Below are 14,688 nucleotides of genomic sequence, written 5' to 3'. Positions count from 1 at the left end.
ATTACATGCTGACCATTCAAATGAATGACCAACCTTGTTAAGGCTAGGGCTACACGGTGACAAGACAATAAGTCGTGCAACAAAAAGGGTACAACTACATTGCGACATGTGTCGTGCGACGTTCATGTTGCACAACATTTTTTATAATGATAGACAATGGTGTCACACTGCGACGCGACAGTCGCTCAGAAATCCAACTTTGATGGATTTTGTGTGACTATCGTGTTGCAGTCGCAGTGCGACACCGTTGACTATATGTATAAAAAATGTCACATGACTTTTCTGCATCAAGAAATTGTGCGACACGTGTTGCCGTGTAGCCCTAGCCTAAAAAGTGAACAGACCAGATACTGATTATGGCAATAAGTTATTGCATAAGTGACTTTGATGTTTTCTTCTCACCGTATGTCGCCGGGCGTCTCTCAGACAGATTTACATATATAATGAGGCATAGCTGTATCATGATACATAGTACATTCTAAGCAGCAGTAAAACATTCAGCGCATTCCAGGTAACACCCAGGATATGTATAGGAGGCGCCAGTTTGGAGGAATTAACCCTTTCTGTGTATAACATAGCTGTGACAGTCCCCCAGGACCCCCATCCCTATACACCCTGGTGCTATTGCACTTGGCAACCTTCTCTGTATTGATAGCTGACTTTCTTTTAGGGCTCATGCACACGAACGTATTTTCTTTCCGTATCCGTTCCGTTTTGCAGCCCGTATGCGGAACCGTTCACTTCAGTGGGTCCGCAAAAAAAACTGAAATGTTTCCGTATGTCCGCATGGCCGTTCTGCAAAAAAATAGAACATGTCCTATTCTTGTCTGTTTTGCAGACAAGGAGAGACATTGTTACAATGGATCTGCAAAGAAAACGGATGCAATACTGGATGTTCCCCCCGAACTTCATCCGTATTTTTCGCGGACCGCAAAATACATGCAGTCGTGTGCATGAGCCCTTATGCAGACACAAAAATCATCAGTTGTTTTAAATAGGATGTGCTGCAGACTGCATGGGGAGGAATGATCTCACAAATGATCATTCATCTGAATTCACGGACGATGATTGCACAAAGAAAACAAGCGCTGATCAACTTGGAAAATCATTGCTCGTTTGATTATCTAGCCATGTAAATGGGCCCTTGTTCTGGTATGGAGCAGCCGGAGCCATAAATCCCTCTCCTAGCTCCTCCTGGCAGTCAGTCCCAGATATAGAATACCCCTCTCAGATCAGAGACATGCACAATCTAATCGATATCTGTACAGTATGGGACCTGGATGACATTTCTCTGCGTATTGTGTTTCAGCTGATGAGTAAAGACGCCGTGGACTCTTCAGCGATGGAATCACCCGGAGATGTGGAGCAGCAGGTAAAGTGTTCTTCTCATCTTCAGCTGCAGGGATTTATTGCCGGCCTAACTGTCCCTGCCACACCCCGTGCACTCCCATGAGTCACCCGGGTAGGGTTTGTGTCTGCCACTGCCTCCTCTGTGGGTCGTCCTCAGGCAGAGTGTCACCTTTATGAGGATACATGGAGTCATTCTAAATTATATGGCTGCACGTCCAGTCCTTAAGTCCCAAGCTGATATACGACCGCTGGTAAATACCATGTGGCGCTGTCACTGCACAACGCGCAGGTGGCGGCTCAGTCACCAGGAGGCCGACTCTGCATTTATTAGCCATCAGTAATATATCAAAGAGTGTAGGAATATTATATAAGCCCTTCTGTGAGGTATTGCCCCCTCGTATAATGGGCAAGTAAAGTATTACCCCCATATACTAAACTATACAGATATTACCCCCATGTAATATAATATACAGATATTACCCCCATGTAATATAATATACATGTATTACCCCCATGTAATATAATATACAGGTATTACCCCCATGTAATATAATATACAGGTATTACCCCCATGTAATATAATATACAGGTATTACCCCCATGTAATATAATATACAGATATTACCCCTATGTAATATCATACACAGGTATTACCCCCATGAAATATAATATACAGGTATTACCCCCATGAAATATAATATACAGGTATTACCCCCATGAAATATTATATACAGGTATTGTACTCCATCTAATATAATGCAAATATATTATACCCTAATGTAATATAATAAACAGCTAGTACTCCCATGTAATATCATATACAGGTATTATTCCCCCATGTAATATTATATACAGGTATTGTACTCCATCTAATATAATACAAATATATTATACCCAAATGTAATATAATAAACAGATATTATGCCGCCATGTAATATCATATACAGGGTTTAAACTCATGTAATATCATATACAAGTATTAGCCCCATGTAATATCATATACAGGTATTATACCCCCATATAATATCATATACAGGTATTAAACCCATGTAATATCATATACAAGTATTAGCCCCATGTAATATCATATACAGGTATTATACTTCATGTAATATAATACAAATATATTATAACCTAATGTAATATAATAAATAGGTATTATACCCCCATGTAATATTATATACAGGTATTGTACTCCATGTAATATAATAATATATTATACCGTAATATAATAAACAGGTATTACTTCCATGTAATATCATATACAAGTATTAACCCCATGTAATATCATATACAGGTATTATACCCCCATGTGATATTATATTCAGGTATTGTACTCCATGTAATATAATAAAAATATATTATACCCTAATGTAATATAATAAACAGGTATTATACCCCCATGTAATATCATATACAGGTATTACCCCCATGTAATATTATATACAGGTATTACCCCCATGTAATATCATATACAGGTATTAACCCCATGTAATATTATATACAGGTATTACCCCCATGTAATATTATATACAGGTATTATACCTTCATGCAATATAATATACAGATATTATCCCCATTTAATATAATCTAAAGGTAATTTTATATATTTTATGATTTTGTTTCAGCTGAAGAGAGCTCTAGAATTAGTCCAAAACGCAGAAGCTGAAAAGGAAGAACTGAGCCAAAGATGCCAAGAGCTGGACCTCCAGGTGAGTGTGTCCGAAACTGTGACCAGTGACTTACCGTCTCTGACTTTACTGTATCTGATACTCTGACTATAGGCTTATCGTATTAGACACCTATGACTAGGACTTACCTTCACAGCTTCATTCATTTAAATAGCGGCAGACAATTATAGCCCTAATCAGCAGCCGCTACCCCCCAGTGTCAGTGAATAGAAACATTCTTATTAAGGCCTCTTGCACACGACCGTTTGTATTTTGCTGTCCCCAAAAAACGGATCCCAAAAAATACAGATGACGTCCGTGTGCATTCCATATTTTGCGGAACGGAACAGCCGGCCCCTAATAGAACCGTCCTATCCTTGCACATAATGCGGACAATAATAGGACATGTTCTATATTTTTGCGGAACGGAAAAACAGACATACGGAAACGGAATGCATACGGAGTACCTTCAGGTTTTTTTTTGCGGACCCATTGAAATGAATGGTTCCGCATACGGTTCGCAAAAAAAACCAGAACGGACACGGAAAGAAAATACGTTTGTGTGCATGAGGCCTTAACTGCCACAGCCTGGACACCCCCCCCCCCCCCCCCCCCCCACAGCTGAGAGAAGTATCCAGTCTAGATTATACTCTGTGAGCAAATCAGGCGCCCAAATCCCTCTCCAGACCTGCTAATTTGTTACAATGTATCAGTGCAAAGAAAAGGTTTCATTCTGGAGTCCGCACTATATACCTCATTGTCTAGACTGGACATAACTGTAACAACCCCTCCGCTGTAAGAAGTATTAAAGTTTGCGCACATTTTCAAAGGATTTTCCTAAGCAGATGACCCCTTTATAGTGACAGGTCCCTTTATAATGGAGCCTTGTGTTTATATCGACTGGCAGTAGACGTCTCTTTTGTGCCTGTCATTGTGATACTATGTAAATAGAATTGATAGAATTGCCTGTACTATATATACATTGTATCATGCGGCCGGTTAATCAGTAGCGCTGTCATCAGACATTAACATGGTGTTGGCCCCGCTCCCACGCCTCACGGCAGATCAGTCGCATGTATTTGCTGCCCTTGAAGAGGCCCTATGTTCTGTCCTCTTCACCTGTTTTATAACATTACCCTTTATATAAGGGTGCCTGCAGTTATGCAACATGCCTTAACCTTCACCTGTAGCCGCCCACAGAGCCCCGGCCCCCGCTCAGCGGGCTTTATTACAACACGCTTCAGTACGGATCTCCAGCAGCTGCCATATTGGATCCAAGGCTGTAAGTGTGTTAACCCCGGAAGTGCCGTGTCCCAATCCGCTGGAGTTTAGTCACTGCACGATCTCGTGGCTTGAACATGTCTTCTGTGTGGCATCCTATAAATACACTCACCTAAAGAATTATTAGGAACACCTGTTCTATTTCTCATTAATGCAATTATCTAGTCAACCAATCACATGGCAGTTGCTTCAATGCATTTAGGGGGGTGCTCCTGGTCAAGACAATCTCCTGAACTCCAAACTGAATGTCAGAATGGGAAAGAAAGGTGATTTAAGCAATTTTGAGCGTGGCATGGTTGTTGGTGCCAGACGGGCCGGTCTGAGTATTTCACAATCTGCTCAGTTACTGGGATTTTCACGCACAACCATTTCTAGGGTTTACAAAGAATGGTGTGAAAAGGGAAAAACATCCAGTATGCGGCCGTCCTGTGGGCAAAAATGCCTTGTGGATGCTAGAGGTCAGAGGAGAATGGGCCGACTGATTCAAGCTGATAGAAGAGCAACGTTGACTGAAATAACCACTCGTTACAACCGAGGTCTGCAGCAAAGCATTTGTGAAGCCACAACACGCACAACCTTGAGGCGGATGGGCTACAACAGCAGAAGACCCCACCGGGTACCACTCATCTCCACTACAAATAGGGAAAAGAGGCTACAATTTGCACGAGCTCACCAAAACTGGACTGTTGGAGACTGGAAAAATGTTGCCTGGTCTGATGAGTCTCGATTTCTGTTGAGACATTCAAATGGTAGAGTCCAAATTTGGCGTAAACAGAATGAGAACATGTATCCATCCTCTGATGGCTACTTCCAGCAGGATAATGCACCATGTCACTAAGCTCCAATCATCTCACATTGGTTTCTTGAACATGACAATGAGTTCACTGTACTAAAATGGCCCCACAGTCACCAGATCTCAACCCAATAGAGCATCTTTGGGATGTGGTGGAACGGGAGCTTCGTGCCCTGGATGTGCGTCCCTCAAATCTCCATCAACTGCAAGATGCTATCCTATCAATATGGGCCAACATTTCTAAAGAATGCTATCAGCACCTTGTGGAATCAATGCCACGTAGAATTAAGGCAGTTCTGAAGGCAAAAGGGGGTCCAACACCGTATTAGTATGGGGGCACTAATAATTCTTTAGGTGAGTGTATATGTTGTAAGGGCATGGGTTGCTTTGGCATTGTGGGGCAGTTATATACTTATTCCTTTATGTTGCCTGGAGGAATATTACAAAGATCCTCTTAAGGGCTTGTTCATACGATCGTGTGAAGCCCGTGCTGTGGTCCGCAATGCACGGGCACCGACCGTGGCCCAGCTGCATGGGGATCGCGGACCCATTCACTTGATGTTCTATCTTTTTGCGGTGCGGAGGCACGGAACGGAACCCCAGGAAGCACTCCGTAGTGCTCCATTCCGCATCCCCGGATTTGCGGACCCATTGAAGTGAATGAGTCCGCATCTGTGATGCGGAATGCACACGGAATGATGCCCATGTATTGCGGATCTGCAAATGCGGGCCGCAATATGGCAACGGGCAGCACACGTTCGTGTGAATGAGCCCTAAAGGGTATGTCCACTTTTTTAACCAGTCTTTTTTTTTTTTATAACTCCAATGTGTCTAAAATGGAAAAAAATTACGCAACTTTGCAGATGGTTAAAAATGTATCATTTTATGTCTACAGCTCCTGTTCAGAACTATTGGGTCTCCATGGTTACAGACTACATACAACCCTTCTGTAGTCTGATCACACAGTCCCGTATTACACCTTTCCTTCTGTCGCTTCCTCTCCTTTTTGTAGACCAGCAGAGGTGTGATATAAATGCAGGCAATATGGCACATAGGACAAAAAATCCAGTAGAAAAATCCACTGCGGAATCGCGACAAATCCGCAACGGCAGATGCGTTGTGGATTTCACCCTGTGTACTGCAAAGGAGAATTGCATTTCTGTAGAGGATCAGTGTTCATGTCAGGCTTCTCTAAGCGGGCGGATCCCACCCACCCCTCTTCATATGCCTACCTACCCCCACTAGCGGATGGCGTTATCAGACTAAGCACTGACTCGGCAGCCCCCTGCGCACGCTCTCGCCCCTTGGCTTCTTCTTTGATGCTATTTTTATAACCACCTTGGAAGCTCTTGAGCAAATAGAGCAGGACGCGGAGCACGCTCGCTGTGTGTCGCAATAGATAAAACTATCACAGACATGTGAGGTCCTTGTATACTAATAGTGTCAGGGCACGTTAGGAGTTGTAGTTTCACAGCAGCTGGTGGGCCACAGGTTGGAGGCTACCGTTCATATGCAGAGCATGCAGTGCTGCTGTACCCTCGCAATCATAGGATCGTAGGACACAGCCGTGCAACCGCTGCAACACATTACGTTACTTTTGGTAGCTGCCATGTTTGTAGTTGGATGACACCCATAGGATCCTATGGAGAGAAAAAGTTCAAACTGTAGTAAATATGGAATCATACACTTGAAATACGCTCCGTGGTGCAAGTAACCAGTCTATGATGGCGCTTCGTGCAGATTAATAAGAATGGCGCACAAACTGCATACATAATACATGGGGGGAGGTTTGGCGCACAAGCACTGCGACCATATCTTATTGTGCTTTTCACCTTTGTCCATAAGGTGGCCAGTCTACAAGAAGAAAGAAACAGCCTGCTAGCAGAATACGAGGTCCAGAACGAAAGGTTAAACCAATTAGACTCCTCCGAGGAGCCCACCACCACGGTGGCCAAGAAATACCTCCAAATACAACTGGAGCAGCTGCAGGAAGAGAACTACAGGTAGCACCATCCAGAGACTAAAGCTACAACAGCTGATGTGGGGGGAGGGGTGCAGGGTGTTGGACCTGCGCTTGTCAGATATTGATCGCCTATCCTGACAACTGATTTAAATAGTATAGTGCCCCCTGGTGTTCATTTACTTACATAGTATGGCACCACCCGGTGTTCACTTACTTACATAGTATGGCACCACCTGGTGTTCAGTTACTTACATAGTATGGCTCCACCTGGTGTTCCGTTACTTACATAGTATGGCTCCACCTGATGTTCATTTACTTACATAGTATGGCACCACCTAGTGTTCAGTTACTTACATAGTATGGCACCACCTAGTGTTCAGTTACTTACATAGTATGGCTGCTCCTGGTGTTCAGTTACTCACATAGTATGGCACCACCTGGTGATCAGTTACTTACATAGTATGGCTTCACCTGGTGTTCAGTTACTTACATAGTATGGCACCACCTAGTGTTCAGTTACTTACATAGTATGGCACCACCTGGTGTTCAGTTACTCACATAGTATGGCTCCACCTGGTGTTCAGTTACTTACATAGTATGGCTCCACCTGGTGCTCAGTTACTTACATAGTATGGCTCCACCTGGTGTTCAGTTACTTACATAGAATGGATTCACCTAGTGTTCAGTTACTTACATAATATGGCTCCAAATGGTGTTCAGTTACTTGCATAGTATGGCTCCACATGGTGTTCAGTTACTCACATAGTATGGCACCACCTTGTGTTCAGTTACTTACATAGTATGGCACCACCTAGTGTTCAGTTACTTACATAGTATGGCTCCACCTGGTGTTCAGTTACTCACATAGTATGGCTCCACCTGGTGTTCAGTTACTCACATAGTATGGCTCCACCTGGTGTTCAGTTACTTACATAGTATGGCTCCACCTGGTGATCAGTTACTTACATAGTATGGCTCCACCTGGTGATCAGTTACTTACATAGTATGGCACCACCTAGTGTTCAGTTACTCACATAGTATGGCTCCACCTGGTGTTCAGTTACATTCATAGTATGGCTCCACCTGGTGATCAGTTACTTACATAGTATGGCACCACCTAGTGTTCAGTTACTTACATAGTATGGCTCCACCTGGTGTTCAGTTACTCACATAGTATGGCTCCACCTGGTGTTCAGTTACTTACATAGTATGGCTCCACCTGGTGCTCAGTTACTTACATAGTATGGCTCCACCTGGTGTTCAGTTACTTACATAGTATGGCTCCACCTAGTGTTCAGTTACTTACATAGTATGGCTCCACCTGGTGTCCATTTACTTACATAGTATGGCACCACCTGGTGTTCAGTTACTTACATAGTATGGCACCACCTTGTTTTCAGTTACTTACATAGTATGGCTCCACCTGGTGTCCATATACTTACATAGTATGGCTCCACCTGGTGTCCATTTACTTACATAGTATTGCGCCCTCTGAGTATGGCGCCACCTGGTGTTCATTTACTATATAGTATGGCTCCACCTGGTGTTCAGTTACTTATATAGTATGGCTCCACCTGGTGTTCAGTTACTTATATAGTATGGCTCCACCTGGTGATCAGTTACTTACATAGTATGGCACCACCTAGTGTTCAGTTACTCACATAGTATGGCTCCACCTGGTGTTCAGTTACATACATAGTATGGCTCCACCTGGTGATCAGTTACTTACATAGTATGGCACCAGCTGGTGATCAGTTACTTACATAGTATGGCACCACCTAGTGTTCAGTTACTTACATAGTATGGCTCCACCTGGTGTCCATTTACTATATAGTATGGCTCCACCTGGTGTTCAGTTACTGACATAGTATGGCTCCACCTGGTGTTCAGTTACTGACATAGTATGGCTCCACCTGGTGTTCAGTTACTCACATAGTATGGCTCCACCTGGTGTTCAGTTACTTACATAGTATGGCTCCACCTGGTGCTCAGTTACTTACATAGTATGGCTCCACCTGGTGTTCAGTTACTTACATAGTATGGCTCCACCTAGTGTTCAGTTACTTACATAGTATGGCTCCACCTGGTGTCCATTTACTTACATAGTATGGCTCCACCTGGTGTCCATTTACTTACATAGTATGGCTCCACCTGGTGTTCAGTTACTTACATAGTATGGCTCCACCTGGTGTTCAGTTACTTACATAGCTTGGCACCACCTTGTGTTCAGTTACTTACATAGTATGGCTCCACCTGGTGTCCATTTACTTACATAGTATGGCTCCACCTGGTGTCCATTTACTTACATAGTATTGCGCCCTCTGAGTATGGTGCCACCTGGTGTTCATTTACTTATATAGTATGGCGCCACATGGTGCTCACACTGTGTATAACAATGCGCCCATCCTCCTAATAAGCTATGTGCTGTAGACACACATGCTCAATCCCTCGCCCCACACTCTGCGTAGTGATCCTCTGTTCACTGCAGGTCTGCCAATAGAAATAGCTTCTGCCCTGCTTGTCAGAGAGGAGCAGAGTCTCTGCAGTAGATGGCAGGATAGCTGAGAAGATTCCTTCTCCAGGGGCAGGTAAAAGAGGATTATATTTTCAGCTGCCAGAGGGAGAAGGAGCAAGAGTGTGACCAGAGCCCACCCCAGCAGCACTAAGGGGGACACATGGAAGCAAAAATTTAGAAAAAAGGTATGTGTCACAAATACTTACAATAATGTCCCCGTCTTGTTTTAATGACAGACTTGAAGCTGCAAAGGACGATTACCGGGTGCACTGCGAGGAGCTGGAGAGGCAACTGATCGAGACTCAGAACAGGAACGATGAGCTGGCCAGCCTGGCCGAGGAGTCCAGAGCCCTGAAGGATGAAATCGATGTTCTCAGGTAACCACAGTGCATATGAAAGTATTCACACCCCTTGTGGAGCTGTTGAATCACAGCAGATTTCAGACCACATGGAGTTTTTCACCCCACACCGCTCTGCCACACAGTGACTGAAAAGAGACGGCCAGGGGATAAAGTCAGTCAAAAAATGCAACAAAAAAAAAACACCACCACAACGACGAAGGGGCGGGGTAGATACTTCTGTAGGCACATTGTAGTAAAACGTATCCATCCTGGCAGGACTAACGCTGATAAAGCCGCCAAGCTGGAGTCCACGGTGGAATCCTACCGCAAGAAGCTGGAGGACCTGAACGACCTGCGGAGGCAAGTGAAATCCCTGGAAGACACAAACCTAATGTACATGCACAATACCGTCAGCTTGGAGGAGGAGCTAAAGAAAGCCAACGCCGCCCGCGCCCAGCTGGAGACGTATAAACGGCAGGTAAGATGGTGCACTAACTGGGGTTAGGTCATCAATATCAGGTCGGTGGGGGTTCCAGTCTTCAGCACCCCCCTCTATCAGCTGGACAAGCTCAGCGCTATCTTTTCTAAGACTAAGGCCTCATGCACACAACCGTATGTATTTTGCGGTCTGCAAAAAACGGATCCGCAAAAAATACAGATGACGTCTGTGTGCATTCCGTATTTTGAGGAACGGAACAGCCGGCCCCTAATAGAACAGTACTATCCTTGTCCGTAATGCGGATAATAATAGGACATGTTCTATTTTTTTGCGGAACAGAAATACGGAAACAGAATGCACACGGAGTACCTTCCGTTTTTTTTTGCAGACCCATTAAAATGAATGGTTCAGCATACGGTCTGCAAAAAAAACGGAACGGACACGGAAAGAAAATACATTCGTGTGCATGAGCCCTTTGGGTCCATTCAGACATCCGTTGAATGGGTCCGGATCCGTTCCGCAGTTATGCGGACCCATTAATTTTCAATAGTTCGGGAAAGATGCGGACAGCACACAGTGTGCTGTCCGCATCCGCATTTCCGGAAAAAAATAGAGCATGTCCTATTAATAGGAATTATCTATTAAGTGCCAGCGATGTTTGGCGTCAGTGTTTTACGGTCTGCAATTTGCGGACCGCAAAACATTACGGACGTCTGAATGGACCCTAAGACTGAAGAAGAGGCTGCGTTGTTCACCTGAGTGCCACAGCCCCTTCCAACAGCTGATTGGCCGGGATGCCAGACCCCACAGAGGATAGATCATCAATATTTGAGCCCTGGAAAACCCTTGTAAAGGAGGGGTCTCACCAGGGTATCCCCTTCCATCTTTCTTCTTCAGGTCCAGGACCTGCACAACAAGCTGTCCATGGAAACCAAGAGAGCGGACACCCTGGTCTACGACATGGGTCGACTCCGGGAGAAGCAGGAAGCTCTTGTGAAAGAGAAGGAGGTATCAGTACCCGGACCACTGGGTTCCAATATCACGTTTCATGGTCGCAACACTTCCTCAGTCCATACATCATGCTGTATCATAGGAGAGCTCGTAAAATGTTGTTTGCAGGTAGGTTTTTTCCCTAAATACTTAAATTCTTTTTTTCCGTTGCTCTGTAGAGAGTGATCGTCCAGCGGGATGCTCTGAAGGAAACCAATGAGGAGCTGCGATGTTCCCTGGTGCAGCAGGATCATCTCAATCAGTCTGGTGAGTCGTGAAGAGCCTGTAGGGGGCGCCTCACAGTACTGGAGTGATAAGCATTTGATGGCATTACTAATCCTTGCTCTTTATACCCTTTCATCTTCTGTAGGAGAATCCGGCTTCAAGAACAACGAGAATCTAGCAGCCGAGCTTCTGCCGGTCGAATATCGGTGAGTACCGCAGCTGGTGATTGGGTCGGTGGTCGTTGACTTCCTCGAGGCTCGGACTGGCGGGGGATTCCTCGGTAGGCCCCCAGTCTCCTGCACTCGGAGATAAGACAGAGGAGTAATTATTTCTCTTGTTTCTCAGGAGAGATAATTATTGTAACCACTAGGTGGCAGTATCGCACAGTGATGCGGCCTCCTACTGGTGTACATTGTACAGGAGGCCCCGCAGTATCTTCTAGCCTTCCCGGGCTGCTGGCAGTGAAGGAGGCGAGAAGGTGTCTGGCCATCCTCCTGCTCTCCCTGCTGTCAGGAAACTGTGGCTGCTGGAGAGAAGGACTCCTCTGCGGTGCTGGGCTGATTTCTCAGGTGTGTGACAGTCTTGAGCTGTAGGAGACTGAAAGGGGGAAATAGGGGATTTGTTTATAGCAGACTCAGATCTGTGTATGTGTGCTGCTCTCTGCAGAGTTCAGAGTGGCATTGGGGGGACTCTGCCCTAGGTCCCCCCAATGCCTCTGCTTTAGATGCACCCTCATTAGTGCCACAGCTCCAGATGCCCCCACTCTAAATGCACCGCTAATATTGCCTCTTCTCCAGTTACCCCTGCTCCAGGATCCCCACTATTACCCTGCCTCAGGCGACCCTAATGCCTCTGTTTCAGTTATGTCCCTCCGTTTGCGCCCTTTGCTCACGTTGCTCCTCTAGCGCCTTTGCTTGGGCTTTGTTAAAGGTTGTGACCTGCAAAGGGGGTTGGACTTATGCCTGAAAAATTCTGCACAGTGCGTCACATTCTCCAGTATTGACACGTACGGTTTACATGGCGGCAGTGATGATATTCCGTATTTACAGGCATCACTGCTGCCATGTAAAGAGATACTGGTGGTGGAGGATTTAAAGGGGTTGTCCAGGTTTTCAAGTTATCCTCTCCACACCATAGGGCATAACTATATGATTAGTGAGGTCCGATTCTGTGACCCCCACTGATCCCAGGAACGGGTCCTGTTCCCCCTTTTTGATGGAGTGACAGGCCACACATACGCCCTGCTGCTCCATGTATTCTCTTTGGGACCACTGGAAATAGCCAGCGCTGCACTCCGCCATCTCCAGCGACCCCATAGAGACGGATGGAGAGGTAGGGCATGTGCTCCACTTGTCACTCAGTCAAGAAGGGGGATCAGTGGGGGCTCCAGCGTTCAGACCCCCACGGATCACTTAGTGTTCCCCGATCCTGTGGCTAGAGGATAACTAGAAGAGTGGACACCGGCCCTTTAACAGGCGAGCATTTCTATTTTAGTTTGACACATATTTTGGGCCAGATTTAATTTTTTAGTTTTTTACACCCAAAGAAAACCTTTAAGGAGAGGGAATGTGAAAAGGTCCAACAGCTCTGACACGACAGGTGATAAGTGTCTGATTGGTGGGGGTCTGATTGCTGGGACCCCCATGATCCAGGGAACGTGGTCTTAAGACCCTTGTCTACATAGATTCGTGGTAATGTAATTGAATGTCTCAGGACCCCTTTGTTCATGATCAGTGGGTGTTCGCAGTCAGACCCCAGCAATCTGATATGTAGCACCGATCCTGTAGACAGGAGAGAGGTCATTATGGTCGGACAACCCTTTTAATTATAATGTAGATTATGTACAATATGAAGAGGTTAAGATTTGGTAAATTTCATGCCAGACATTTATGCTTAAAGGGGTTAAAGGGTTTGTCTCACTTCAGTAAATGGGATTTATCATGCAGTTAATACAAGGCACTTACTAATGTATTGTGATTCTCCATATTGCCTCCTTTCCATCACATTATACACAGCACGTATCCGTGCGTATTACCACCGTGTAATCCAGCAGCGGTGGCCGTGCTTACACACTATAGGGAAAGGCTGGAAGTGCGCATAGGCCAACACCTTTACCTATAGTGTGCAAGCACGGCCACCGCTGCTGGATTACACGGTGGTCTTAACCACGGATACAAGCTGTGTATAATGTGATGGAAAAAAGCCAATATGGAGAATCACAATACATTAGTAAGTGCCTTGTATTAACTTTCTCTACATAATAAATGCCAATTGCTGAAGTGAGAGAACCCCTTTAAATGTGCTACACCTAATAGGTTTAGGCATAAATGTCTTGGTGTGTGCATTGCGTGTTTCCTATGTGTGATTGGTGTGTGCTATATATGTTTTATGTATAAGTGTCTTGTGTCCCACATGTGTCCAATGAGTGATCGGTGTGCGCTGCATGTGTCTGTTTCTGACTGACTTAAGCGCAGGATATCCGTATATGTGTAAATTCTGCCACATGTGTGTTTGTGCGTGCTGCTGTGAGTGTCCGCCATCATACTTTATCTTTAATATTTCTGTTATCATGAACACGGCCGCTGGATGTTTTGCAGTCCGCAAATTGCGAATCCGCAAAACATGGATACCGGGTGTGTGCCTTCCACATTATACGGAACAGAACGGCCGACCTCTAATAGAACCGTCCGATCCTTGTCTGTAATGCCGACAATAATAGGACATGTTCTGACATTTTGCAGAACGGCCATGCGGACATACAGACACGGAATGCACACAGAGTCATATTTTGTTTTTGTTTTTTTGCGACCCCATTAAAGTGAAGTGAACGGTACGGACATGGAAAAAAAAATAAGTTAGTGTGTAGGAGCCCTAAGGTGGGCCCCCAGAATCAGTTACACTGGTGGGCCCTAAGTACCCCAGCCCGACACTGACTTCATCCATCTTTTAGTGGATCTTAGACTGGTCAGAACGATGACCTCCACCGATTTGCTGTAATCTGTCAGGAAGTGTTCGGTTTCTCTGCAGCGCCACCACAGGGGATATAAAGTATTACACAATGTCCATTCACATTAATGGGTTGTCTCTTTATAGCCACTCTCCACCCCGATCCTGAGCAGAG

The 14,688-nt window shown here is 45.1% G+C and overlaps 1 protein-coding gene across 1 annotated transcript in view; it reads left to right on the top strand.

Moving 5' to 3' along the window:
• Nucleotides 1–14,688, top strand: part of HOOK1 (hook microtubule tethering protein 1) — a 32,602-nt gene that overhangs the window by 13,325 nt on the left and 4,589 nt on the right. Inside the window, exons 7-14 of the mRNA XM_040406916.1 lie at nt 1,310–1,372; nt 2,979–3,062; nt 6,940–7,097; nt 9,809–9,949; nt 10,190–10,391; nt 11,250–11,360; nt 11,522–11,609; nt 11,713–11,773. Of these exons, the coding sequence (XP_040262850.1) occupies nt 1,310–1,372; nt 2,979–3,062; nt 6,940–7,097; nt 9,809–9,949; nt 10,190–10,391; nt 11,250–11,360; nt 11,522–11,609; nt 11,713–11,773 (908 nt within the window). The remainder of the gene's footprint in view (nt 1–1,309; nt 1,373–2,978; nt 3,063–6,939; nt 7,098–9,808; nt 9,950–10,189; nt 10,392–11,249; nt 11,361–11,521; nt 11,610–11,712; nt 11,774–14,688) is intronic.

This window comes from Bufo bufo, chromosome 9 (assembly GCF_905171765.1).
Source record: "Bufo bufo chromosome 9, aBufBuf1.1, whole genome shotgun sequence".
NCBI lineage: Eukaryota > Metazoa > Chordata > Amphibia > Anura > Bufonidae > Bufo > Bufo bufo.
Note: the sequence above shows the minus strand (reverse complement) of the source record. Positions and strands in the feature narration are given on the sequence as shown.